Source organism: Pseudochaenichthys georgianus, chromosome 14 (genome assembly GCF_902827115.2).
Source record: "Pseudochaenichthys georgianus chromosome 14, fPseGeo1.2, whole genome shotgun sequence".
Classification (NCBI taxonomy): Eukaryota; Metazoa; Chordata; class Actinopteri; order Perciformes; family Channichthyidae; genus Pseudochaenichthys; species Pseudochaenichthys georgianus.
Genome location: NC_047516.1, coordinates 3,225,669 through 3,250,758, shown reverse-complemented (window position 1 = coordinate 3,250,758; position 25,090 = coordinate 3,225,669). Strand labels below are relative to the sequence as shown.

Here is a 25,090-nt window from a genome sequence, read left to right as displayed (position 1 = left end):
GTACACCCCAGCACGTGCACTCCGCTCTGCATCAGCCAAACGACTCGCTGCACCCTCGCTGTGAGGGGGACCCAAGTTCCCATCAGCAAAAACACGTGGGTTTGCTGTCCTGGCTCCAAGATGGTGGAATGAGCTCCCCATTGACATCAGGACAGCAGGCAGAACGCTTACACACCTTCCGGACTGAGAACTCATCTCTTTCGACTCCACTTCGAGCGATAGAACTATTAACAAAGAACTGCTAACAGAGCACTTATATACTAATAAAGGACTGGCTTATCTATAGCCAGTTGAGTAGCACTTGAAATACTTGGCTCTCTGAAACCTGATGTACTTATATGATTCTGTTTTCTTCAAGGTTGTGTCTTCCTGGTCGAATGTACTTACTGTAAGTCGCTTTAGATAAAAGCATCAGCTAAATGCAATGTAATGTAATAAGCAAATTATTCTTCAAGAGAGTAGTGCCTTTTCAAGGGAACGTTTCTGGTAGTTTGTGTGCTGAAATGTCCAAACATTGATGTGTAATGTAACTCTTACTTATCATATAACTGCAAATTCATCTCAAGGAAATGCACAGTGAAGTAAAAACTTGAAATACATCTTGAAAAAAACTATTTTCCAAGACTAAAATCATGTTATTACATAATAAACTTGTTGAACGCTGTCTCCACACTGACCTCTGCTGGCGGAGCAGGACAAAGGTCTTTATTTCCCCACGTGGTTTTAGAGATGCACAAAGATAAAAGTCTCCAAGGGAAAACATGGCACAGCGGCTGCCTTGTGTGTGTCTTTAACAAACACCTTACGAATATATCTTTCATGAACCCTGAGTGTTTTTGTTATCTGCCTTTAACAACAACAACAACAAAACCAGGTGAACATATGGATCAAAACTCATCAACAGGGAAAGGAAATTAGTCATGAATGAAAGTGCAGCTTCCCACTTACATTATGCTCCTATTTGATCATTTATAAGTATAAAATATATCAAAATGGATACGAAAAAACGTAAAATATGTACTTCTACTGTAAACAACAGTGGTTTGAGTTGTATGTATTTAATAACAATTGTATGGACAATTTAAATAACTAAAATAAGCAGACCTTGGCACACTTTCTTGTAAAGATATGAGGACCACAAAACAGAAAGTCGCGTGTGTGTGTGTGTGCGTGCGTGTGCGTGCGTGTGCGTGTGTGTGTGTGTGTGTGTGTGTGTGTGTGTGTGTGTGTGTGGTGTGTGTGGTGTGTGTGTGTGTGTGTGTGTGTGTGGCCTAGCATTACTATACTTGTGGGGACCTAAATCTGTTTACACAGTCACGTGTGGGGACTCGCCTCCCTTATGGGGAATCATTAATTTTAGGGTGAAGACTTGGTTAGGTTTAGGGTAAGGGTTAGGCATGTGTTGGTTATGGTTAAAGTTCGGATAAGTCTCCAGGAAATGCATGTAAGTCAATGTAATGTCCCCTAAAGTGGTGTGTGTGTGTGCGCGCGCGTGCGTGCGCGTGCATGTGTGTGTAAAACTGTCCGATTTCTAGTTCAAGGTGCTTTTTTTTCTCATTTAAAAAACTGCACACACAAACATCTAAAATGATATTGTTGTTTTATTTATGTCGGTTTTCCTCCATTCAGAATATGTCTGTTTGACCTGTAATACGTTAAACACCATTGTTGTATTTTGGTAACACCGGAAGTGCAGTTCTCTATTCCGACTGGCTTCACACTGGTGTGGAAAAGATGGCTGCTTCGGCGGCAACGGCGAGTTCTTCCCCCGGTTTGTGTCCAAATTACGCCGTGATTTGCTCTTTCCTGGAGCGCTACGGAGCTCTGTTGGACTTACCGGAGCTCACCTTCCCGCAGCTGGAGAGATATCTACGGGACACATCCTCAGCTGAGGCCGGTAAGCAAGCTTCTTCTTACGGGGAGGAGGAGAATAAAACCATGCTAACGGGCTAGCAGCTACGCTAGCATGTTGTGTGTTATTGTGTGGTTTTCTAACCTTCTCCTTCACTTAAATGTTTATTAACTGCGTCACAGAGCTGTTTTACGAAGTGGAACATATATCCGTGTGTATTTAAGTCTTTATTCACTTGTGAGCATGCGGAATTAGTCGAGGTTTTCTGTCACTTTTGAGCTTTTGAAGAGGTCTTAATTTGTCTCCAGGCTGCCTTTATCTGCGTTCAAACACAACACAGGCAATAAATGTGGGGTCGGTATTAGTGTTTGAGAGCAGTTAAGATGAAGATAATTCGTGCAACACGTCGTGGTTTTTGATAATTAATATGTGCAGATGTCATTGTCTGCAACGAACACGTAATTGTGCACTTTATTTACAGTTAAATTATTTTGCCATGTAGTGATTAGCTCAGTGTGTGTCAAGCTAACCGTCATGACGACAAGGACTTCCGGTGGAAGCTTTCAAATTAAAAATATGTAAACAATGAATTAGAAAAAGTTGCACTGGATGTTTATGTATAAGTACAATGTGTAGCACTGTATACCATCCTGTTGATACTTCCACAAAATATACACTTTCTTTAACTTATTAATTATATAATAATACATTGGATTTTTATAGCGCTTTTCCTAATGCTCCAATACGCTTTACATCAAATCAATTTGGGGCTAGGGTTAGTTATGATAATGCTGATTAATGTGTGTTGTGTAAACCCGCATTTCTTTATTAATTACAGCAATTAATTTGGATTCTGTCAGTTATTTACTGTTGGAATGGGGCCAAATTATGCTAAAATCCACCATTTGTTCCCATGTTTTTATTTTCTTCAGTTCCAAAGCTGCTCGTTGATCTTCACGTTAAGTTGCTGAGGAAAATCGGCAAATCTGTGTCAGCGGACAGATGGGAGAAATATCTACTGAAGGTAAAAGAATGACTTTATTATAACATCGATATTGTTGTGGCGGATAATGTTTTTTAAATTATGTTCACACTAGAATATAAACAGTTATGGTTTTCAGATTTATTTCTTTAATTTGCTGATTTAAATATCTGTTTTCCCCCGCAGGTATGTCAGGAGTTGAACCCAACGTGGGCATGGGAGCTCGAGCAGAACGGATACAAAGATCTGTCGACAGAGTGCAAGACGGGGATACTTAAAGTAAGAATGCATATAGCTTTGTTCTGTTGTACATAGAAAATGCATTTGGTACGTTGATAAGTTAGATTGAACAGTTCAAAGCTGCTAGTGTTCAGCTTAGTCTCTACTTTTGTACATCAATTGACGAGCCATACATAGTTGATCTTCACTAGAAGGCATACAATAATTAAACCACACTTATTTTTCATTGTTAATTCTCTTTTCCACTCTTTTAAGTATTTGTATTTTAATGCCTGAACACACTTCTGTAACGAAAGCATTTAATAACGTCTCTTATCTATCTTAGCTTTGTTTGATTGTTAAAATATCTACCTACACGCGCGGGATTATACATTTCATTTTAAAGTACCTTTTTTTAAAAAAGTATTGTAACAAAGTGTTTCACAATCAAAGACGGGTGTAAAAAAAAGCAGACAGAAAAAACGTTAATACATTTTAGTGTAGAAATGTTTCCCCGAAAAACTGTAAGATACTATTCTCGACTTGGATGTCAAATGTGTGTGTGTGGCGCAGTGGGTTGTGCGTTGGGGTCAGGGGGTCACAGGTTCAAATCCCACTGCAGTCAGCATGTCTTTGTGTCCCTGAGACACTTCACCCCAAATTGCTCCTGTGGGGATTGCCCACAGTATTGAGTATGTTAGTCGCTTTGGATGAAAGCGTCTAACAAGTGACATGTGATGTAATGTAAAGATATTCATAACAAATCAAGTGTTTTGGAAATCAATACAGTATCATAAAACATAATCTAGAGATAATCCATATTCTGTAAACCCATTATAAACACCTCACTTGCAATCAAATTTAGTAACCTTGTGTTATATTCTACTTTAGCAGCAGCAGTAATAATCTTCAACGTCTTTCACTCACAGATCTGAAGAAAGTCAAAGAATTAAAAGTTAATTATAAACACAACATGTTATTATATTAAAAGCATGCTGTCCCTTTCTTCCCCTCTCTCTCCAGTATCTGTGTGAGTGTCAGTTCGATGACAATGTTAAGTTCAAAACGGCCATCAACGAGGAGGACCCGGATAAGATGCGTCTGCAGCCGATCGGACGCGATAAAGACGGTCAGATGTACTGGTTCCAACTCGACCAGAGCGACAACGTGCGGCTGTACATCGAGGAGCAAGACGACCTGGACGGATCCTCCTGGAAGTGCATCGTCAAGTAAGCACAGAAAAGACTCTTGAGGAACACATGTGAGATCAATTCAAGTTTAGAGCAGCGGTTTCCACTCGAGTGCACTAGAGTTTGAAAGTACGCAGCCGAAAATATCTGCCCCTTCCTTCAGACTTCCTCACAGAGCTCCTCCCCCAACACACACGAACGCGCACATGACCAATGAGGGCAGAGATAAGTTTGTGCCCAGATGGAAGGCTGACAGGCAGGTAGGCCATCCAGTTACTTTAGCCGGCTCAGATGATTGGTCGAGCTTTTTACAGCGCCACGGCTTCCACAGGTGACATGGATTTGATGTATTTATTGTCAAAGCATTTAATGTATTTATTGTCAAAGCATTTAATGTATTCATTGCTATCGGGACGTTAAGAACATTCCATGGAATATAACAAAAAGTGTTTCTGAAGTGAATTACCTACCCCACCTTTAAGAATCCAAAAAAAATGTCATGGCTCACATTCGACAGTAAACAATACGGAGGCTAAATAAAGTTCTAATTGGTCAATTCAGAACATGTGACACGTTGTTAATCCAGTAGTACAGACCGTTGTCAAGGACTGTAATGACCGTTGCTAAGGACTGTAATGACCGTTGCTAAGGACTGTAATGACCGTTGCTAAGGGGGATCAAGAAAGAGAAAGGAGAGGAGGTTCAAATAAAAGAAAGAAAATCTTAATAATGAAATGTTTCAACACAAATCATGTTTTGATGTCGTGTCACGTGACTTGAATTTTGAATTGAGCCGTCCCTTATAGATACTATCTCTTTACGTATTAGTGATGGGAATTTCGGCTCCTAAACGGCTCTTCATGTTACCACAGTTTACCACGGAGCCTCAGTTTCACCGCTGCGAGGCTCCGACGAGCGTGCTCCACTGTCACCCCCGCCAAGGCTCGCCAGCAGTACACTTTCCGTCACAGGAACACGCTTTGCTGGCGGCGAAAATAATCCCACCAGACTCCTTTGCCCCTCCAACAGAGGGGTGTCCTTTTCCTTTTTCCTTTTCGTCATTTCAAGAGATAAAAACTCGATCTTCTCTCGGAGTATTATGTTTTTTGGACGCCCTCGGCTCAAATGACGGAAAGACGCCCCCCTGGCGGAAACGCTGGTCATTATGTTTAATATAAGAATATACTTTAAAGAGGTATATTATATGCAGTATGACTTAAATGAAGGGGTACACACTATAGACAGTAGTATACATATTGACTACACTGTAGAAATGTAGACGGTATAAAAAGACAGAATGCATATTAAACACTATAGACAGTTTTAAAGATATCAGTCACCATAGGTTTTAAGCTAATGCTCTTTATTAAAGCAGGTACTGTGTAATATAAAGTGATTTATTATATTTATCTTCTTCTCTTGTCTTCCCGCAGAGACAGAAACGACCTGGCGGAGGTTGTTGCTCTTCTGAAAACACAGATCGACCCCGCGCTGTTAAAAAGAGACGAGGAAATTAAAGCTGCAGCTGAAGAGGGGAAAGAGAAAACAGACGGTGAGGTTTAGACTTTAAAATAATACGTTAGAATGAACTATTTGTTGTTGTGTGAGGCACATTTTACTCACCAAGCTAATGCAATGTTATAGGAAGAGAAACATACTTACACAGAAAAGTATTTTGTAAGAGGAGAGGAAATCAGTTCCCACAGTATTTAGAGTTATATTAAATTAACTGCAAGCTATAACGACTAAGTTACAAGTATTAGTGTTAAGTTATACATATAAAAGTCTGCCCATTTCTTTGTTTTTCTTGATATTCATATTATTTACAAGCAGTTTTATTCTGTATTTACATTCCAGGTGAAGTCAAAAAGATCGAGGACTCTTCAGATGAAGATATCAAAGACAAGGCTGCCGGTCAAGTCTCACCGAAGACAGAGAATAATGAGAAAGAGACGGAGAATAATGAGAAAGAGACAGAGAATAATGAGAAAGCAACAGAGAAAGACGACTTTAAATCAGAAACGTCTCTGAATGGCGTCATCGAAGAAAAACCTGAAGCTGAGTTAAATTCAGAAAAGCCCGCCTCGGATCTCAGCATCATTACAAAAGTCCAGAATATCAAAGAGGAACCGATGGAGGTGTCGGACACAAAATCAAACAACACGGCAACAAGTGAACCGGCCTCTGAGGTGTCTTGTTTATCAGTGAAGGCAGAGAAAGGAGACGAGGCGAAGAAAACCGAGGAGATTCAACAAGCTCTGAAGAACGACCAACAGGCTAAAATCCCCCTGAAGAAAAGAGGAATGAAGTTTAGCGAAGACTTTGAGAAACATAGTGGGATCATAGTTCAAAACCCGTCTGTTTCTCAGTTCAAAGAAGCTCCCAAAGCCGACTCGACTCTCGATCAGAGCAAGAAAGCGCAGAGTGTAAACGATCATGTTAATGGCGAAGTTGCGTCAGCGAAAAGCCATTTGAGCGAGTCGCTAAAAGACGCCGCTTCCTGCTCTAATCATAAAGTGCAGGAACCAATAAAAGCTACACCGGCCACAAAAGACTCATGTGCAGAAGACAAAGCGTCGAAAGAAACTGATAAAACATTAGCGATGGGTGAGTCAGAGAAACACACGTCGAAAGAAGTTAAATCAAAAGACTTGGAGGAAAGAACAGCCAGTGTTGACGCATCAAAGTCAAGTAAGGCTGAGGAAACCAAGACGAAGCAAACGGAAAGGAGTGAGGATAAAGAAAAGGCGAGTTGTGAAGCTAATGTTGAGAAATCGGATAAATCAGCGGAGAAAGGAGTCATTAAAACATCAGACAAAGATCATGCAAAGAAATCGGCTGAATCGGAAAAGGCTGCATCAACTTCGGTTGTGAAAAATACAGAAAAAGAAAGTGATAATGCGGAGAGTAAAGAAGCCACAACAAGTCTTAAAAAGGCAGAAATCGGTGACAAATCAGATTCCGTGGCGTCTCCTGTTATTAAAAAGCTCGACAAATCGTGTACACTTGGCGAAAAGCAAGATAAGGACAAGAAGCAACAGAAAGCCTCTGAGACTGGCACGAAAAAGCCTGAAGACGTGACGAAAACTGTCAACTGTGAAGACGTTCCGATGCACGATGTCTCCAAGATAAGCGACTCCGTGGAAGCCGTGGCCGTAAAACCCGATGTGACAAAGCCTCAGGAGGACGACAACACTGAGATTAACTCGGTTGCATCTAAGGAGAAGAAAGGGCACATGTCTGAAGGGAGAGATAAACCGTGCAGTGATGTGGAGGAGATTAACGTCCCTAAAGAAACTGAGAGAAAGGATACGGGAAAGATGTCTGAAGAACAGGCTAAGAAAATGGAGGCGGAGTGTCCGTCATCGGGAAGTAAAAAGGATGCAGACTTGGAAAAGAGAAAGGACACGGAGATTAGAAATAAAAAGGACACACATTTGGAAAAGATGACGGAATCGGCACAGAAAAAGGACAAAGAAATTAAAATGGACACGGATATGGAAAATAGAAAGGAAACTGGAAAGCAAAAAGACACCAAGTCCGAAAATAAAAAGGACACAGACTTGGAAAAGAGAAAGGACACGGACTTGGAAAAGAGAAAGGACTTGGAAAAGAGAAAGGACACGGACTTGGAAAAGAGAAAGGACACGGACTTGGAAAAGAGAAAGGACTTGAAAAAGAGAAAGGACACAGACTTGGAAAAGAGAAAGGACACAGACTTGGAAAAGCAAAAAGAGATAGAATCCGCAAAGAAAAAAGAGACAGACTTGGAAAAGAGAAAGGACACAGACTTGGAAAAGCAAAAAGAGATAGAATCCGCAAAGAAAAAAGAGACAGACTTGGAAAAGAGAAAGGACACTGACACAGAAAAGAAAAAGGACACATATTTAGGAAAGAGAAAGGAGACTGACTTGGAAAAGAGAAAGGAGACTGACTTGGAAAAGAGAAAGGAGACTGACTTGGAAAAGAGAAAGGAGATAGAATCCACAAAGAAAAAGGAGACAGACTTGGAAAAGAGAAAGGACACTGACACAGACAAGAAAAAGGACACAGACTTGGAAAAGAGAAAGGAGATAGAATCCGCAAAGAAAAAGGAGACAGACTTGGAAAAGAAAAAGGACACTGACACAGACAAGAAAAAGGACACTGACACAGACTTGGAAAAGAGAAAGGAGATAGAATCCGCAAAGAAAACGCACCCTGAAAATAAAAAGGACACCGAATTAAAGAAAAAGGAAACTGACACAGACAAGAAAAAGGACACAGACTCGGAAAAGAGAAAGGACACAGACTCGGGAAGGACACCGGAAATCGAAAATAAAAAGGGCAGCGAATCAAAGAAAAAGGAGACGGACACGGACAACAAAACCAAAACAGATTCGGCAAATAAAACGGAAACCGGGAAGAAAAACGACACGGAAGCTGAAAATAAAAATGACTCAACAGAAACGGAGAAAGCCAGCGACCCGAGCAAAGAACCGGATGCGGAAAGGCCGGCTGAGGAAGAAGGTAAAAGCGATGAAGACGACGAGGAGGCACCGAAAAAAGAGGTGGCGAACGGCAGAGGAACTCCGGCTTCACGACGAAGATCGAACCGTCCGGCGCGTCGAAGGAAAGCCGCGCTTCCGAGAGCAGAGAGGCAGGATTCAGAGTCGGATACAAACACCGGGATGTCTCTCCGAAGATCTCCAAGGATCTCAAGACCCACAACTAAAGCGGTGGAGATCCAGGAAAAGAAACCGGAGAAATCTGCTCCACAGGCGGACAAGAGCGACGACGACGACGAAAAGAGCGAGAAAGAAAAAGACGAGGACGAAGGAGAGGAGGAGGAGAAAGCTGTTCAGAAGAAACCGAGGGAGAAGAAGCCCGAGCAGGAGGGTCAGACCAAACCTAAGGTGAGATTACTCACTGGTGTGAAATATGTAAATAAGATGTTTGATTAAATACAAGGACTATACCTTTTGGTGTTGGCGTGTTTAAGCCCCGAGCCTGTTTTCAGGACTCATTCCCAGAACAAGTGACTTCCCTTCCAAAAGGGGAACATTAATCATCTTTGTTCTCAAAGCTATGATGGATGTAGATGTAGAAAAGTCAGAATCAATATAGATTTTTTTTTATTTTAAAGTAAATTCAGATTGAACATATTGAAAACATGTAAATTATAGTGTCCGTCCAAAAAAAAAAAAACATGACTTGTAGTTGTAAGGGAAACTTCTGTGTAGCAATGCAGTGGGAGTCACCGACTCAGGAAGGAGACACGGTGGAGCAGGAGCTTCGATGTCAAACACTGATGAGGTTTATTTGGAGTTACGGTCGGAGAGATTCACATCACAAGTCACACAGTCACGGTCTGACTGCACGGGTGGTTGCCACGTCAACTCTGGAGCGCCTCTCTCTCGTTAGCCCATTTAACTGGTTTCACAGAGTAATCAACATATCTTGATAAGATAGTTTAACCAGTTGGGCACACTGAGTCACCTGCGTCCGTCACTTATGGCCTCGAAGGTGTCATACCTTGGAGTCCACAAACAACAAAGAAGGAAGTGTCCCAGTGCACCCACAACAACAGACCATCTGTGACCGAGTGTCGACCGGTCACAGAATGGGAACAATAACATTATGGCTGAAGCAGCCTATGTCCTTAAAGGAGATAAACAGACGTCAGGGTTGGTCCTGTACGTCATATCTAGGAGTCTAGGACAATTATTTCCCTAACAGTAGTGAAAACCATCCTTGAATGATGGGATCGGAGACTAAAAGGAATCCAAGCTATAACATATAAGTACCCTGTATCAAGAGCCGCGTTCACACGGAGTACTTTTCCCCGTACTTTTCCCGTTTAGTTCCGTTGGTACCCCTTATGTCGCGTTCACACCAAAAAGAGTACTTAGTGCCGGGAACTTTTACTCCCATTTTTAGTGCCTGCTGAGTGGTGGTACCAACAAAGTACCAATTTCTATTGGCTGGGCGAATTGCAAACCACGCCCCGTAAAACTCTGAAAAGTTTTGTGAAGCCGCCGTTGTATTTGCTGGCATTAGCATTATTAGCATTAGCATTAGCCCAGCGCAGAAATGCAGAGAGACTAACTTATGGCAACACAAAAGAAAACATGGGAGCGGTGGAGATGAGGAGGTGTCGGCGTTCTGGCGATTTACTCGGAAGGCTTCAGTAGAAGCTGCTGGGAGTCCCAGCAGCTTCTACTGAAGCCAGTCCCCAACTCCGGGGACTTCCGGCCGGGGTCTCCGGGTGGCAGTATACGCCGTGAAGTGGTTTGCGTCCTGCCAGTAAACCCAACGCAGAAGAAGAAGAAGAAGTGACGTCAGCGGCTCATTTGCGTAATCTTCCCTCAGGGAACTTATTCCGGTATGAACGCAATTGGTACTTGGTGCCCTGGAGTACTACAAAAAAACACACTTCTGGGGTCATTTGGGTGCATTTTCCATATCTCTGGCCCCCCTTGGTCGATCTCTTTTGAACCGTTAGAGCCGATAGAATCGAGAGGAAGTTCCTAAAATCCATCTAAACATTACCCGTTGGTGAATGCGTGATGCGCAGCCAGAATGCCCCGGAAGCTGTCATACACTCTCGTATCTATCGTAGCAGCTAATATGAAATCTCCGTTATTGACATAAAAATGGAAAGATGGATTATCTGTAATAATTTCAAAGTGACACAGACACATTGGATTAACCTTCAGCAGCGTTTTTATCGTTTTAATGCCATTGAACAGAACTTTTGATCAGAACAACAGCTAAGGTAAGAATATCTCTGTTTCCTCCGTAAAGCTACGTGTTGTGATGTCTGTTTTTGCTTCCCATGTCGCGAGTTCGGTTCGATCAGTGGTTATATCTTGTTTGTGCAGATACGATAAGTAATAAGTGTATTTTAACGTGAGTTCTGTGCTAAGTGTGTTAGCGTCTCTAAGGGCTTCTTAACATTTAAAAACCTATGAATGTGTCATACCCACTTAACGGGAAGAAACTCAGCTATCAGACAATATTAACCATGTTTAGCAAAACAAAACATAAGGGTAATAACAAAGGCTCTGAATTAGCCCTGAGCGAAAAAATGCTAACAAACTTAGCACAGAACTCACGTTAAGATATTACTTATCGTATCTGCACAAACAATATATCGATTAGCAAACTGAGATTGCACAGATTTGACGGGTATTAGTATCATTACTGACCGATCCGAGCTCGCGACACGAGAAGCTAACAAAAGACATCACACCACGTAGCATTAGGTAGCCAACCTTTGTTGTGTTCTGATCAAAAGTGGTCTTCAATGGCATTAAAACGATAAAAACGCTGCTGAAGTTAATCCATAGGATAATCCAAAGTGTCCGTGTCCCTTTGAAATGATTTCTGATAATCCATCGGCAATAAATCTAGATTTCAGAGCGTAAAATAGGTTTCGCTTTGGGCAAACTGCGTAGTTCTCATTTCTCAATGGTAACGTATGTGGAAATTCCCCTTCGATTCTATTGGTTCAAAAGAGATGTCAATCATCAAAATCGACCAATGGGTTCCAGAGAAACGGCAAATACACCCATTTCCACTCAAATGATCCCAGAGGTGTTTTTTGTTTGCTAAACCTCTCTAAAAAGGTCAAATGTCACTTGTTTTGCATCAATCTTGATGCCGGGTACTTATTATATGTTATAGTTTGGATTCCTAAAGCTTTTAGTCTACTATCCCATCATTCAAGGGTGGTTTTCACTATAAGTAATGGTTTATTTTTGGACGGACACTATAATTTACATTTTTTTACTATGTTCAATCTGAATTTACTTAAAAAAAAAAAATCTATATTGATTCTGACTTTTCTACATCCAACTCACAGGTTTATCATTACTTTGAGAAAAAAGATTATTCATGTTCCCCTTTTAGAAGGGAAGATATTGTCATTTGTTCTGGGAATGTCATTTTCGACAGGCTTGTTTTTCAGGTCTCAGGCTTAACTAAATCGCACGTCCTGTGATGTCAATATCGCGCATAATAACGCGATTATCGTCACGACACAATATATCGTGCAGCCCTAATCCCAACACTGCTGTATAAGCGTACACAAAAAGGGGAACAAATAAACAAAATAAATAAAACACAAGGGTTTTAATTTTTTTTTTTTAAATGTTACTAAAATGAAACATGACTCTTCCGTATAAGAAATGCTAATCTAGTATGCAGTGCAGTATATTCTTAAACATGAGATTACCATTTGCACAAACTCTAATGTCAGTCATTAATATTGGTGAATAAAGTCGTAAGCACATAGTAGTTCCCGTACTAAAGGTCCACACGTTGTCTCATTTCAGGGGAGGAAGAGACGGAGGGTCCGGTGGTCCAACACGAGAACACGGCGTAAAAAGAAAGGCTCCGAAGACGAAGAGGAAAACAGCGAAGAGGAGTCGAGCGCAGAGGACGAAACCGAGGCGGAGGACGACAGCGACGAAGATTACAAGGTGGAGCGACGCAAACGGAGACGCAATCGAAACCGAGAGAGACGAGAATCGGACTCCTCGACTTCTTCAGACGACGATTTACCTCCAAACGACGACCCCTGCAAACACTGCGGGCTCCCAAGCCAACCAGAGCTGGTGGGTACTCACAGATACCACGATAATACCGACAAATAACTCAGTCTTATCATTAAAGTGGCTTTTTTTTTAGAAGTTAGAAAGTATGTTTACAAGCTGAAGACGGAAGACAATATATAAAACCATTTACAGCGTAACCGGTAAAAGACAAGCAATAGAAAAAGTAGTATTAAGTATTACAAAATAAAGACGAATAAGTCTTCATCCATGGCTACAATATGAGTGGCAGTATTTATAAAGGGAAGTGATAATAATACTAAGGTTTGAGATATTATAAAAATGATCTTTTGCACATAACAATTGTATGGTTATTACTCAAATAAAGTGTATACAGTAAATTGCACAAGATCTGAAAAGAAATAAATCTATAACTTAATCAAAATGCATCAAATGAAGGAAAAAGCAAAGACGGGAATTAATTAAGAATTTAATATTTCTGTCCGTATATTATTTTAAGAACTGAATCAGTGAATTCACACATTTTTACATATATATTTTTAATAATAATACATTTTAATTATAGAGTGCTTTTAAGGGTACTCAAAGACACCTTAGATGTTTAATTCATAAAAAACAACCCTCTTAAAATAAACAAAACGCAACAAGAATAAAAGCAGTTCTGAAAAGGTGAGATTTGAAGACAGATTAAATCCACTCATGAATTGTGGTTTTAAAATTAACTTTTCATGAGTAACCAATCACAACACATCGTCTACATCGCATATATATTTACTTGACCATATAAAATGCATCCTGCCCGCTTGATGATATAAAGCATTTATTGAGTTAACATGCGTCTCTTTTCCAGATCCTCCTGTGTGATTCCTGTGACAGCGGATACCACACGGCCTGTTTGAGACCGCCGCTCATGATCATCCCCGATGGAGAGTGGTTCTGTTCACCCTGTCATCACGTACGTACAAATCACCAAATATCAGATGCTGGGAAGTAGTGGAGTATAAATACTTTGTTACTGTACTTAAGTACATTGTTCTGGTATCAGTACTTTACTCCACTACTTATTTTTCTGACGACTTTTTACTTTCTACTTCTTACATGTTGAACTCAAATACCTGTACTTTCTACTTCTTACATGTTGAACACAAATACCTGTACTTTCTACTTCTTACATGTTGAACTCAAATACCTGTACTTTCTACTTCTTACATGTTGAACTCAAATACCTGTACTTTCTACTTCTTACATGTTGAACTCAAATACCTGTACTTTCTACTTCTTACATGTTGAACTCAAATACCTGTACTTTCTACTTCTTACATGTTGAACCCAAATACCTGTACTTTCTACTTCTCACATGTTGAACACAAATACCTGTACTTTCTACTTCTCACATGTTGAACACAAATACCTGTACTTTCTACTTCTCACATGTTGAACTCAAATACCTGTACTTTCTACTTCTCACATGTTGAACACAAATACCTGTACTTTCTACTTCTTACATGTTGAACACAAATACCTGTACTTTCTACTTCTTACATGTTGAACACAAATACCTGTACTTTCTACTTCTTACATGTTGAACCCAAATACCTGTACTTTCTACTTCTTACATGTTGAACACAAATACCTGTACTTTCTACTTCTTACATGTTGAACTCAAATACCTGTACTTTCTACTTCTTACATGTTGAACACAAATACCTGTACTTTCTACTTCTTACATGTTGAACACAAATACCTGTACTTTCTACTTCTCACATGTTGAACTCAAATACCTGTACTTTCTACTTCTCACATGTTGAACACAAATACCTGTACTTTCTACTTCTTACATGTTGAACCCAAATACCTGTACTTTCTACTTCTTACATGTTGAACTCAAATACCTGTACTTTCTACTTCTCACATGTTGAACACAAATACCTGTACTTTCTACTTCTTACATGTTGAACACAAATACCTGTACTTTCTACTTCTCTCATGTTGAACACAAATACCTGTACTTTCTACTTCTTACATGTTGAACACAAATACCTGTACTTTCTACTTCTTACATGTTGAACACAAATACCTGTACTTTCTACTTCTCTCATGTTGAACCCAAATACCTGTACTTTCTACTTCTTACATGTTGAACTCAAATACCTGTACTTTCTACTTCTCACATGTTGAACTCAAATACCTGTACTTTCTACTTCTCTCATGTTCCAAACAGCTGGTTCCTTTAGTCTGAATGTGTGTCTGGTGCGTGATCATTATTCGTTAGAGTCATTGCGTGCCTATTGGTTGGAACACGATCCGTGTATCCATCACTTCCTGGTCTTCTCTAAAGAAGAGGGACCAATGGAAACGTTGCCGTTGTTCAGCATGGAAACATTCATTAGCTAACAATGACATTATTGTTCTATTAATATAAAGGGAGGTCAGGTACTCTTTAAAGCAGCTGCTAGCTATGGGTACTTTTTACTGAAGTACACTTCAAAGCCTCTTTACTTTCACTCGAGTAAAGAAGTTTAGTCAGTACTTCTACTTTTACCAGAGTATTCTTAAACACGAGTATCTGTGGGATGTGTGTACTTTTGCCATCTCTGCCAATGATAAAATAAAGACTAAATATCTTTACATGTGTCCCTGGTTCATCCCCTCTACAGAAGCTGCTCTATGAGAAGTTAGAGGAGCAGCTACTGAACCTCGACGTTGCTCTGAAGAAGAAGGAACGAGCGGAGAGAAGGTGAGACATTTTGTTCCTTTTTTAACGGCAGTTTAAAATGTGCACAAGCTTTTTAGGGATTGAGGGTCAAGTTAAAATAGCCGGGATACACTTTAGGCGTGTTCACACCGCAGTACTTTTCCCACTTTAGTTCCGAAATGTCGCGTTCACACCAAAAAGAGCCGGAACTAAAATGAGTTAATGAGAACCTTTTCACCCCCTGTAGAGAGCAGGGACTTTCGTGGGAGAAAAAGATTCCTGTGTCTGATTGGCTGGGCGGATTGCAAACCACGCCCCGTAAAACTCCCAAAAAGTTCTGTGAAGCCGCCATTTTATTATCCTCGCATTAGCATTATTAGCATTATTAGCATTAGCCCAGCGCAGAAACGCAGAGAGACTAACTTATGGCAACACATAATAAAACATGGGAGCGGTGGAGATGAGGAGGTGTCGGCGTTCTGGCGATTTACTCGGAAGGCTTCAGTAGAAGCTGCTGGGAGTCCCAGCAGCTTCTACTGAAGCCTTCCCCAACTCCGGGGACTTCCGGCCGGGGACTTCGGGTGGCAGTATACGCCGTGAAGTGGTTTGCGGCCTGCCAGTAAACCCAAAGCAGAAGAAGAAGAAGTGACGGCAGCGTCTCATTTGCCCAATCCTCCCCCAGGGACTTATTCCGGTGTGAACGCGATCTGTACTTAGTTCATGAGAACTAAAGAGTTCTCAGGAACTTTTTGTGGGAAAAGTACTGCGTCGTGAAAGCGCCTTTTTGAAAGGTCATTATTTCAATCAAAGAACAGCATGCTCTTCCGCTTCCTGTCATGTCTCTTTCCGGCCACATATGAGCCTAAATCTAAGGCTCTATAATGTTTGTTATCTCCTCCAGGAAAGAGCGTCTCATTTACGTTGGCATCAGTCTTGAAAACATCATCACGCCCGGAGTAAGTACAGTAGGTGTCTTTCTACATTTCTTCCAAATAAAAACATATATTCACCTTTTATTTGTATTTGTATAAAACATAACCATCTCTTGCTGCTCACAGGTGGAGGAGGAGAAGCCGGAGGTCATCATCAAAGAGAAGAAGGAGGCGAAGAAGAGTAAGAGCTGGGGACGAAGATCTACCAGGACGAAGAAGTCCATCAGCTACAGGTCAGTACGCTTTTAACTTAAAGGGGACCTATCATGCAAAATGCACTTGTTGATGTCTTTTATACATAACTGTGTCCCCGGTGTGTCGGGGAACTCACGCAGCGTCAGAAAATAAAACCCTCTCTTTTCCTCCGTACCCAAATCTTTTAAAAACGGGGAACAACGGAGCTGATTCGTCCGATATGACGTCATTTCCGATGGTGGACCCACAGAGAGTTGCTATCGGAAACAATGCCTGACGTGTTTTGGACGTAATCTCGTCTTTGTTTACATTAGCAAGCGTCGCTAACACTCAGAGCTAACCTGTACTGGAGAGAACATGTGTTCAAAAAGCAGGAAACAAAAAAAAGGAACTCACCTTGTGATAAACCCGCAAGAGAAAAAGCATTTGAGCTCCATACTGTTTCAGAAATAATCCTTGATGTGGTTTGGAACAGGATGGCGTTTTATCACAGCAGAATTTAACTTTATCTCCGGTAGAATTCTGATCAGGCATTAGCTCCGCCTCCTCCAAAATCCGTGTTTCTCTAACGGCTGGAATAGAGGGAAATGAGGGATTTCTAAAATGCATGTATCTGTTTGTATTTTGAGAAAAACACATCAAGTTATGTTTTTTGTATATTTGTATACATCTGAGACCCACAATATATGCCTTTAAAATAGCATGATAGGTGACCTTTAAGTAAATTGCTCTTTACAAGCGTTATTATCTGTAGTCAATGTAACGTGATGGTTCTTGTCACTAGAAAGAAAATCCATTACAGAAAACTCCTAGTTTATTTTTGCAGGAAAATAATAACTGACGTACTGATCAGTTATCAGTTATTCACTTTCTTTCTACACACCAATAATCTGCAGATTTGTCCATATATTATTTTAAAAGAACTGAATTCACACATTTTGAATAACAATGATAATACATTTTATTTATTGAGCGCTTTTCCTGGTACTCAAAGACACTTAAAAAACAACCCAGTTAAAATATAAAAACTCAACAATAATTAAAATGAAATGATTGTGGATGTTCATTTTACAGATTTGATGAATTTGACGAGGCGATCGAGGAGGCAATCGAGGAAGACATCCGAGAAGCGGAGGGCGGAGGTACGAGGACTTTTCACTCTTTTCATGGTTATTTTTAAATCTATTTTTTCTTTGTATTTTTTTATTCTGCTACATGAGCAACTGTCACACAACCTTATATCCGCCCAGGATTTAAAGTTTTGTGATTCTTAAAGGTAGGGTAGGTAAGAATGTAGAAACCAGCTCGAGTGTGCTAGAAGTACGCAGCCGAAAAAAATCAATAGCATGAATCTCCCACAAGACACAAGCACGCGGTTTGATTGGCTAGCGCTTGCACTGGCATGTGATGTGATTGGCTGACGCTTCCGTCGACGCTTGAAACATTGAGCTTTTCTCAACTTTCGAAGCGAGCAACGTAAGCAAAGCGACGGAACCACAATGCAGTTCGGCAAAGCGTGACGTCACTCCATTCAAAGTGAATGGGAAGAAGCGTTGAAGCTTCAACGCACGCCGCCGTGTGGACGGGCCGTTACGTGTATTTCTCAAGATGTCTGACAATCCTTTTTGAAATCGGAGTAAATTAATGACGGTGTTTTTCCTCAGGAGCGGGTCGGGGGAAAGACATGGCAAACATCACGGGGCTCCGAGGGAAAGACATGTCCGTCATCCTGCAGGCGGACGAGGGGAAAGAGAACGGAGAAACGCCCCAACCCCCTGCTGGGCCGCGGAGGAAAAAACGCCGACGACTGAACGACCTCGACAGCGACAGCACCGTCGACGAGGAGGAGAGCGAGGACGAGTTTCGCATCAGTGAAAGGTTAGAAACTGCTCCGACATCAAAGCTAATATTAACATTGATGCTTGGTATCGTTTTTTTTTTAATTCTTTATTAATTATTTTCTCACATTCCCCTTTACATCCATTAGCTCTCCAATTTAGATGAACAGTTTCTTTAACAAGGGCTCACGACATGTATAAGGACTCGAATCCCAAAAACTCAACATGAGAATATGAAAAACAAAACGGATAGAAATCAAATCAATATTAACACTGAGATTAATTGCAATTTTATCAAAAATCTTTTCCCCCCGATGCAGCTCGGAGGAAGAGTTCGTGGTGTCGGAGAACGGCTCGGAGGCAGAATCGGACTCTAGCGGCGGGAAAAAACGAACATCGAAACGCAGGAAACCTCCGACAAGACGACGAAGTGCCAGGAAGCGAAGGAGACCGAAGGGATACTCGGACGATGAAGAGGAGGAGACGGACGAGGAAGATGAAGACGAGATGGGTATGTATATGAACAAAACAAAGACATCACTTATTCCACTGATGTTCCTAAAGCTAATATTATTATTATTACTACCGGCTGCTACTCTGGAAGGAGTACTCTTATATTTAAAAATAGAAGTATGTGCAGTGTAAAAATACTCTGTTACAAGTAAAGGTCCTGCATCCATAATCTTAGTTTAGTAAAAGTGCGGAAAATATACTTAAAGTTCCAAAAATACTTAATGTTCCAAATATACTTAAAGGTCCCATGTCATGCTTTTCCGGTTATCACCCGTCCCCTCGTGTTATGAAGCTTTTTCTGCATGTGACCGGTCTGCAGAGTCACACCCCCTCAAAGTGCACCCTGTAGCGAGTAAAACTCTAACACAGAGAAGACCTGTCTGCTGCCCCAGAACGCCTCGTTGGACATTTCTCTTTTTCTTCCTGGGTCCAGTGACGTGACCATACCCAATTGGTCTAAATGGACCAATCCGGAGCCGTTACGTTAGTGTGACATCACAAAGTGACCAGAATCTGATCAGCTCATTTTCAGACAGGTTTTTATAGAAATTGATCAAAGAGAGAATCTTGGGGGGGGGGGGGGTGTGTGTGGTGTGTGTGTGTGTGTGTGTGTGTGTGTGTGTATATGTGTAGGCTGCGGGTGTGTGTGTAGGCTGCGGGTGTGTGTGTAGGCTGGGGGGGTGTGTGTGTAGGCTGGGGGGGTGTGTGTGTACAGGCTGGGTGTGTGTGTGTGTACAGGCTGCGGGTGTGTGTCTGGCTGGGTTTCGCTGTCTCGTCGACCAGGGGAGAAAAAAAAGTACAATATTGGGTTCCAAATTGTATTGGAGTAGGAGGAGTATTAGTGGTAGTCTTAGTGGTAGGAGTATTAGTATTAGTTGTTGTGGTGGTAGGAGCAGTATTGGGAGTAGTTGTAGTAGTAATAATAGTATTATTAGAAGTAGTATTATTAGTACAAGTAGTAGTATTTCCCCTCTTTGGGAGGAATAAAGGAGTTCTGTTCCTGCTGTAAAATAAGTATCGTGTTTCTTTGCCCCACATGCCTTCACACTTTGTATTTCTGTGATGTTTCCAGCGACTGAGGGCTCGAGCGAGTACAGCGACAGCGATCTGGACATGAGTCGGCGGCGCTCTCGGAGGAGTAAGAAGGCTCAGGTGAACTACAGAGAGACGTCAGAGTCCGAGGGCTCGCAGGCGGAAACTAACCGGGCCAAAATGAAACCCAGACGACGCATGAACAGCTCCAGCAGCGAGGGTCAGTCAATAACACACACACACACACACACACACACACACACACACACACACACACACACACACACACACACACACACACACACACACCAGTAGTAATACAAACGTATTTTTACACGATAACCATGTATTTATTTGCAAGAATAGAAGATGTCCCATTCAAACTAATAAACCTACTCGCTTAAAAATCGTGTAAGATGTAATGAAACCCAAGGGCGATATCATACGAGTACTTTTTCATTCTGTACTTTTTTGGGTAAACGTATTAACAGTAGTAGTATAAGTATACTTTAGGGCTACTTCATCCTGTCTCTCAACATGACCGCAAGACATCGTGATGGAAAGAATGGAAATGCAAAACAACACGTTTCAACATTTCTTATCTCAAACTCTATTTTCTTGAAGAAGGTCAGAAGAAAAGCCTCACCCTGATTTTAGTGTTGCATCTTGTGGGGCCGCACAGTTAGTTGCACAATGCATAATATTTGTCCCGACCTACAACAGCTATTCTCCGGACTTAGCGAGCACACACCAACACACACACTAACACGAGTAGTAATACACACGTACACCATGATCATGTAATTATTTGTCCCGGCGTCCAAACTAATATACCTACTCGCTTGAAATTGTGGAAAGATTCACAAAAAAGACTGTGGGCTCACTATTTGGCAAGATGGCCTAGCTTACTTCGTCTTCTTCATCAGCCAGCATCCTTGGTATCTGTTGCTCACCGAGTTGATTCTCGCTAATGGCGCATTTCCACTGCAGCGGGTCGCCCCGTTTAAGCGTCCTTAATCGTCCTCAAGCAGCCAGGCCAGTTTTTGGTGGCCTTTCCATATAGCGTAGCCCCGGCTAGCGGGTACTTTTCCCCTCTTTTTCCGGCCCCATAAAATCGTGGTTCTATCAGGCCAGGGCTGAACGAGTGACGTCAACACTCTCGACTGCTGATTGGTCAGAGAGAGAATCGTCACGAGATCGCGCACGAGATCATCCCTAGCGTCGCATATATATCTAGAAGCAAGCTTGCAGCATTTTTATACACAGCATTTTTGTAAACGGAGGAGCTACAAAAATGGCAACGTCAAAAAAAAGCACACCGTGGTCGACCGAGGAGGTGACGACGTTCCTACATCTCATTGGGGATGATAAAATCCAGCGGGAGCTGCGTTGCTATAGTAACTACCCCAGGTCCTAAACTGTAATGGACATGCGCCACGGCCTCGGACGGCCAGCGAGGCTGCCTGAGCGAGGACGCTTAAGCGGGGCTACCCGGCTGCAGTGGAAATGTGCCATAAGTAGCCAATATAAGGCTTGGTCATCTTGCCAAATAGTGAGCCTGTGTTGACGAATGAAAACTGTTAGAACTGGTTTATAAATGGTTCTTAATGATTAATAAAGTGTTTACAACCTAATTAATAACCTAATTATAAACCCGTCATGCATCCTTTATGAGGGTAGTCTTATTGTGAAGTGGTACCTGTTGGAATATCGGTAGATCCCATCAGAGCTCCCGGAAGCTAAAGGTCTTTCTTCTTCTTTCCTCAGCAAGTTCCTCCAAAGACTCAGAGGAGTCGTCGAAGAAGCCTCGGAGGAAGAGGAGAGGCGACTCTTCGTCGGAGGAAGAGGAGGAGAAAGATTCAAAGCAGAAGCCCCGACGTATCGCTCTAAAACGCAGACGACCCTCCAAGGGCGACGAGTCGGACGACGACTCTGACGCATCGTCTTCAGAAGAGGATCGACCCATCCGGAAACGTGTGAACCGAATCGACTCTGACGACGACGACGAGGAGGAGGAAGAAAAGAAAGAGGAGAAAGAGGAAGAGGAGAAACCGAAGGAGAAGAAAGCAGACGAGGAGACAAAGGGAACAGTGGACAGCACTCCAGTGGATTTGCCGCCTACAAATGGACAGAACGCGATAAAAACCATCGTCACGCCAACAGAGGCTCCAAAAAATATCACCGCGGGCGCCATTGTCGCTCCGAACGGACAGGAAGTGGCGCCGCAGGAAGAAGACGAGGACGACCTGTTGGGAGTCACGGACCTCGTGGACTACGTCTGCAATAGCGAAGATTTGTAAAAGAAAGAAAAAAGGTGTACCGTTTCATTTTTTGTGGTATTGTATTTTTATATTTAACTTTATTATTCCCGCCAACACCAACAACACTTCCTCCTCTTCGTCCCTTTTTCAACATCCGGACATTTCTCTCTCCCGGCTGTCACTGTGGGATCAAACTGCAAATAAGGGCACCAAACTTTTTATTTTTTAATAATAATCTGTTTTGACGCCCACGTCATCCAGCTCCACTGCCAGACCCCTGCTCTCATTGCTCCTCTCGCATCCTCACGTTTTTTTATTTCGTTGAATCCATGATTTCTACAGATTTTATCTCCTGTTCTCTCGACGTTGATGGAAAATTGGCACTGAATTTGTTAAATGTTGTAGGAAACAGAATATGCTAAACCACTGGGGCTTTTTAACCGTATTTTACGAGTTAAATAAGTCATTCCACTATTGATTTTAAAGTTCTGGACATTTGCTTCAAAATGAATCGCATCACAAGAATAGTTTTTGACTTTTTGGGGGAAAATGTAAAACCTAAAATGTCGGTTTGGCTAGTTAGCTTAGCACAAATATATATTTCGGAATAATCTAATATTGATTTATAGATTGTTACAATAAAAAAAAAACATGTCAATAATTATATGCAAAAATATATTAGCATTTAGTTTATGTTTCACAAAAATAAATAGTGTAAAAACGTTGATTTGCAGACATATCTTTTACACGACTTTTTTACACGATTTATCGGATGAAATAATGTGTTAATTATATAGCTTTAGTTTCTGTTAAGGCAAAAGCAGGCTAGCTGTTTCCCTCCGTTTCCAGTCATTGTGCTAAGCTAGGCTAACCCGCTGCATTAAAAGCATTATAAATCAAATTCAGTTAAATTCTCATGAAATCGAATAAGCATAGTTACCAAAAAGTCAAACTATTCTTGTTAATTGTTGTAAAAGCTTTAAATGAGACTATTAATTCTTACCGAACGACTTTAAGAATAATAAGTAGTCAAAACCAGGCTAGCTGTTTCCCTCCGTTTCCAGTCATTGTGCTAAGCTACGCTAACCCGCTGCATTCTAACTTCCTGAAACCAGTTGGCATAATTTCCCAAAATGTCAATTATTGTGAACTGGGGTGTTTTTTCTTCCCGTAAAAGCTTTAGATGAGACTTTATTCTTGTCGAAAACCTTCTAGACTATGAAGTAGTCGTCCAACCCTTCTGTTGAATCGTAGAGTAGCTTTTGTAAAACATATATCATGATTTTAATTATGTGCGCTGCCATCAGAAAATGTCAAACTCGTCCCTCCTTATCTTGAGCTAGTTATTACACATGTTTCTGTTTTTTAATAATGTATGTTTTTGTATATCTAAACGTTCATTTCTTGTTGTCTATGAGCGAATGTAGTGTCTTGGTTTTTTTTGTACAATGTCCTTCACAAAGGTTTAAAACCTGCATACTTTTTAAGACGTTAAACACTAAGCTTAAGAAAAACAGCCCCTTTTCCACTTTTTTATTTGATCTTTTGGTCCTTATTCTTCTCCTGGGTCTTCCTGTGTGTCTGTCCGCCATCTGTCGTCACCTTGCAAACATTTCAATTAAAAAAAAAAGCTCATTTCTTTTTGATTGATGGTCGGGATGCCGTTTTAAAACGAGGGGAAATGGACAGAAAAACCAATGACTTCGCTGACCTCCGCTGGAACCGGTCTGTGTGTATATCTGTAGTTTCTTGCTGTAAAATATTTAGAGGCATTTTTTTTTATCATGGAAAATATATTGGGCAATTCTTTGGGATTGCATGTTTCTATTAGTTTTCTTTTTGTAGGGGAAGTAACTTTTGTTTTGTACCAGAAAGGCACGTGTTAAAGGATCTGCTGAAGGACTTTGAAAGCAGAAATTATTCAGAAGCATGCGCTGACCTACTAAAGGCATGTTACACAAGCTTTGGGCGGAGAGGAGGGATTATAGGGAATAATCCAGAACGGAGAAATCAGATTTTAACCACGGAAACGGAGCGTGTTTGTAAAATATCTTGTAAATTAGTCTCAGCATGGTCTTCACAGAGGAAAAACCACTCTATTTATCATAGCGTTTTGATACCAGCGGCCAAAAACACGACTTTCCCCAGACAGAAAACACACACATATTTAGCTTCTAGATTTAGCTGGACAGAGTATAGAAAATGTAAAAAAGTGTCAAAGGAAATGTCTCTGTGTTCTGTATGTAACCCCGTTTTTAAAGAAGCCTCCGCAGAGAAAAAGGAATGTGTTGATAATAATAATGATGTATCTCACGGTTATAAAATAACCTGTAGCAAGACCTGCGTCGGAGCGAGATGAATAATAGAAGTCTGGGATTACAGAGGCTGCCAATGACTGAAGTGTTAACGGAGTTCACGATTTACCTCATGACGAGTCCGGGAGGAAAGTGTTAGACGCTCGTAGACGCTGGTTGGTGTCCTTTTTGTTAATTTTACTGTTCTTTCATATGAATCTGATCTTGTACATTTGTCATAATAAAATGGGTTTCGAGCCTCACGTCGTGCGCCTTGTGAGTCTTCATGTGGAAATCAAAGGGTTGAAGCAGTGTGTGGGAAATAGGGTTACACGGAGTTGCTTTGATCACAATAAAAAATGTATTGTAATTTTAAACCTAAAAATTACTCGGATTATATATTTCAATTATTTTCCCCTTTTTTAATTTCTTTACTTTCCAAATTATCATTTACGGTTGTTTTTTTCAAATAACTCCCACTGGTTTTCTGAGAGAACATTTGCCCTTTTGAAAATTGCTGTAATTTATT

At 41.1% G+C, this 25,090-nt stretch overlaps 1 protein-coding gene across 2 annotated transcripts; it reads left to right on the top strand.

The window, feature by feature from the left end:
* The first annotated feature begins 1,725 nt into the window (after positions 1-1,725).
* rsf1b.1 (remodeling and spacing factor 1b, tandem duplicate 1) lies at positions 1,726-24,824 on the top strand. Of its 2 annotated transcripts, none has more exons than XM_071205550.1 (16): positions 1,726-1,897; positions 2,785-2,876; positions 3,021-3,113; positions 4,077-4,282; positions 5,677-5,795; positions 6,101-9,138; positions 12,562-12,843; positions 13,652-13,756; positions 15,459-15,538; positions 16,398-16,452; positions 16,555-16,661; positions 17,698-17,765; positions 18,288-18,501; positions 18,782-18,972; positions 20,047-20,226; positions 21,774-24,824. In XM_071205550.1, exons 1-16 carry the CDS (start codon positions 1,735-1,737, stop codon positions 22,304-22,306), a joined length of 5,526 nt encoding a protein of 1,841 aa, XP_071061651.1. In that variant the 5' UTR covers positions 1,726-1,734; the 3' UTR covers positions 22,307-24,824. The 2 variants fall into 2 exon arrangements, with proteins under 2 accessions (XP_071061651.1, XP_071061650.1); XM_071205549.1 differs by having other exon boundaries at positions 16,398-16,461.
* The last annotated feature ends 266 nt before the right edge of the window (positions 24,825-25,090 follow it).

What these genes read in the sequence shown, in the direction of transcription:
- rsf1b.1 (XM_071205549.1), top strand. Translation starts at nt 1,735, where the DNA reads ATGGCTGCTTCGGCGGCAACGGCGAGTTCTTCCCCCGGTTTGTGTCCA. An exon ending in TCCCAAGCCAACCAGAGCTG is followed by an intron (nt 12,844 to 13,651) that starts GTGGGTACTCAC and finishes TCTCTTTTCCAG; the next exon opens with ATCCTCCTGTGTGATTCCTG. An exon ending in TCACGCCCGGAGTAAGTACA is followed by an intron (nt 16,462 to 16,554) that starts GTAGGTGTCTTT and finishes TGCTGCTCACAG; the next exon opens with GTGGAGGAGGAGAAGCCGGA.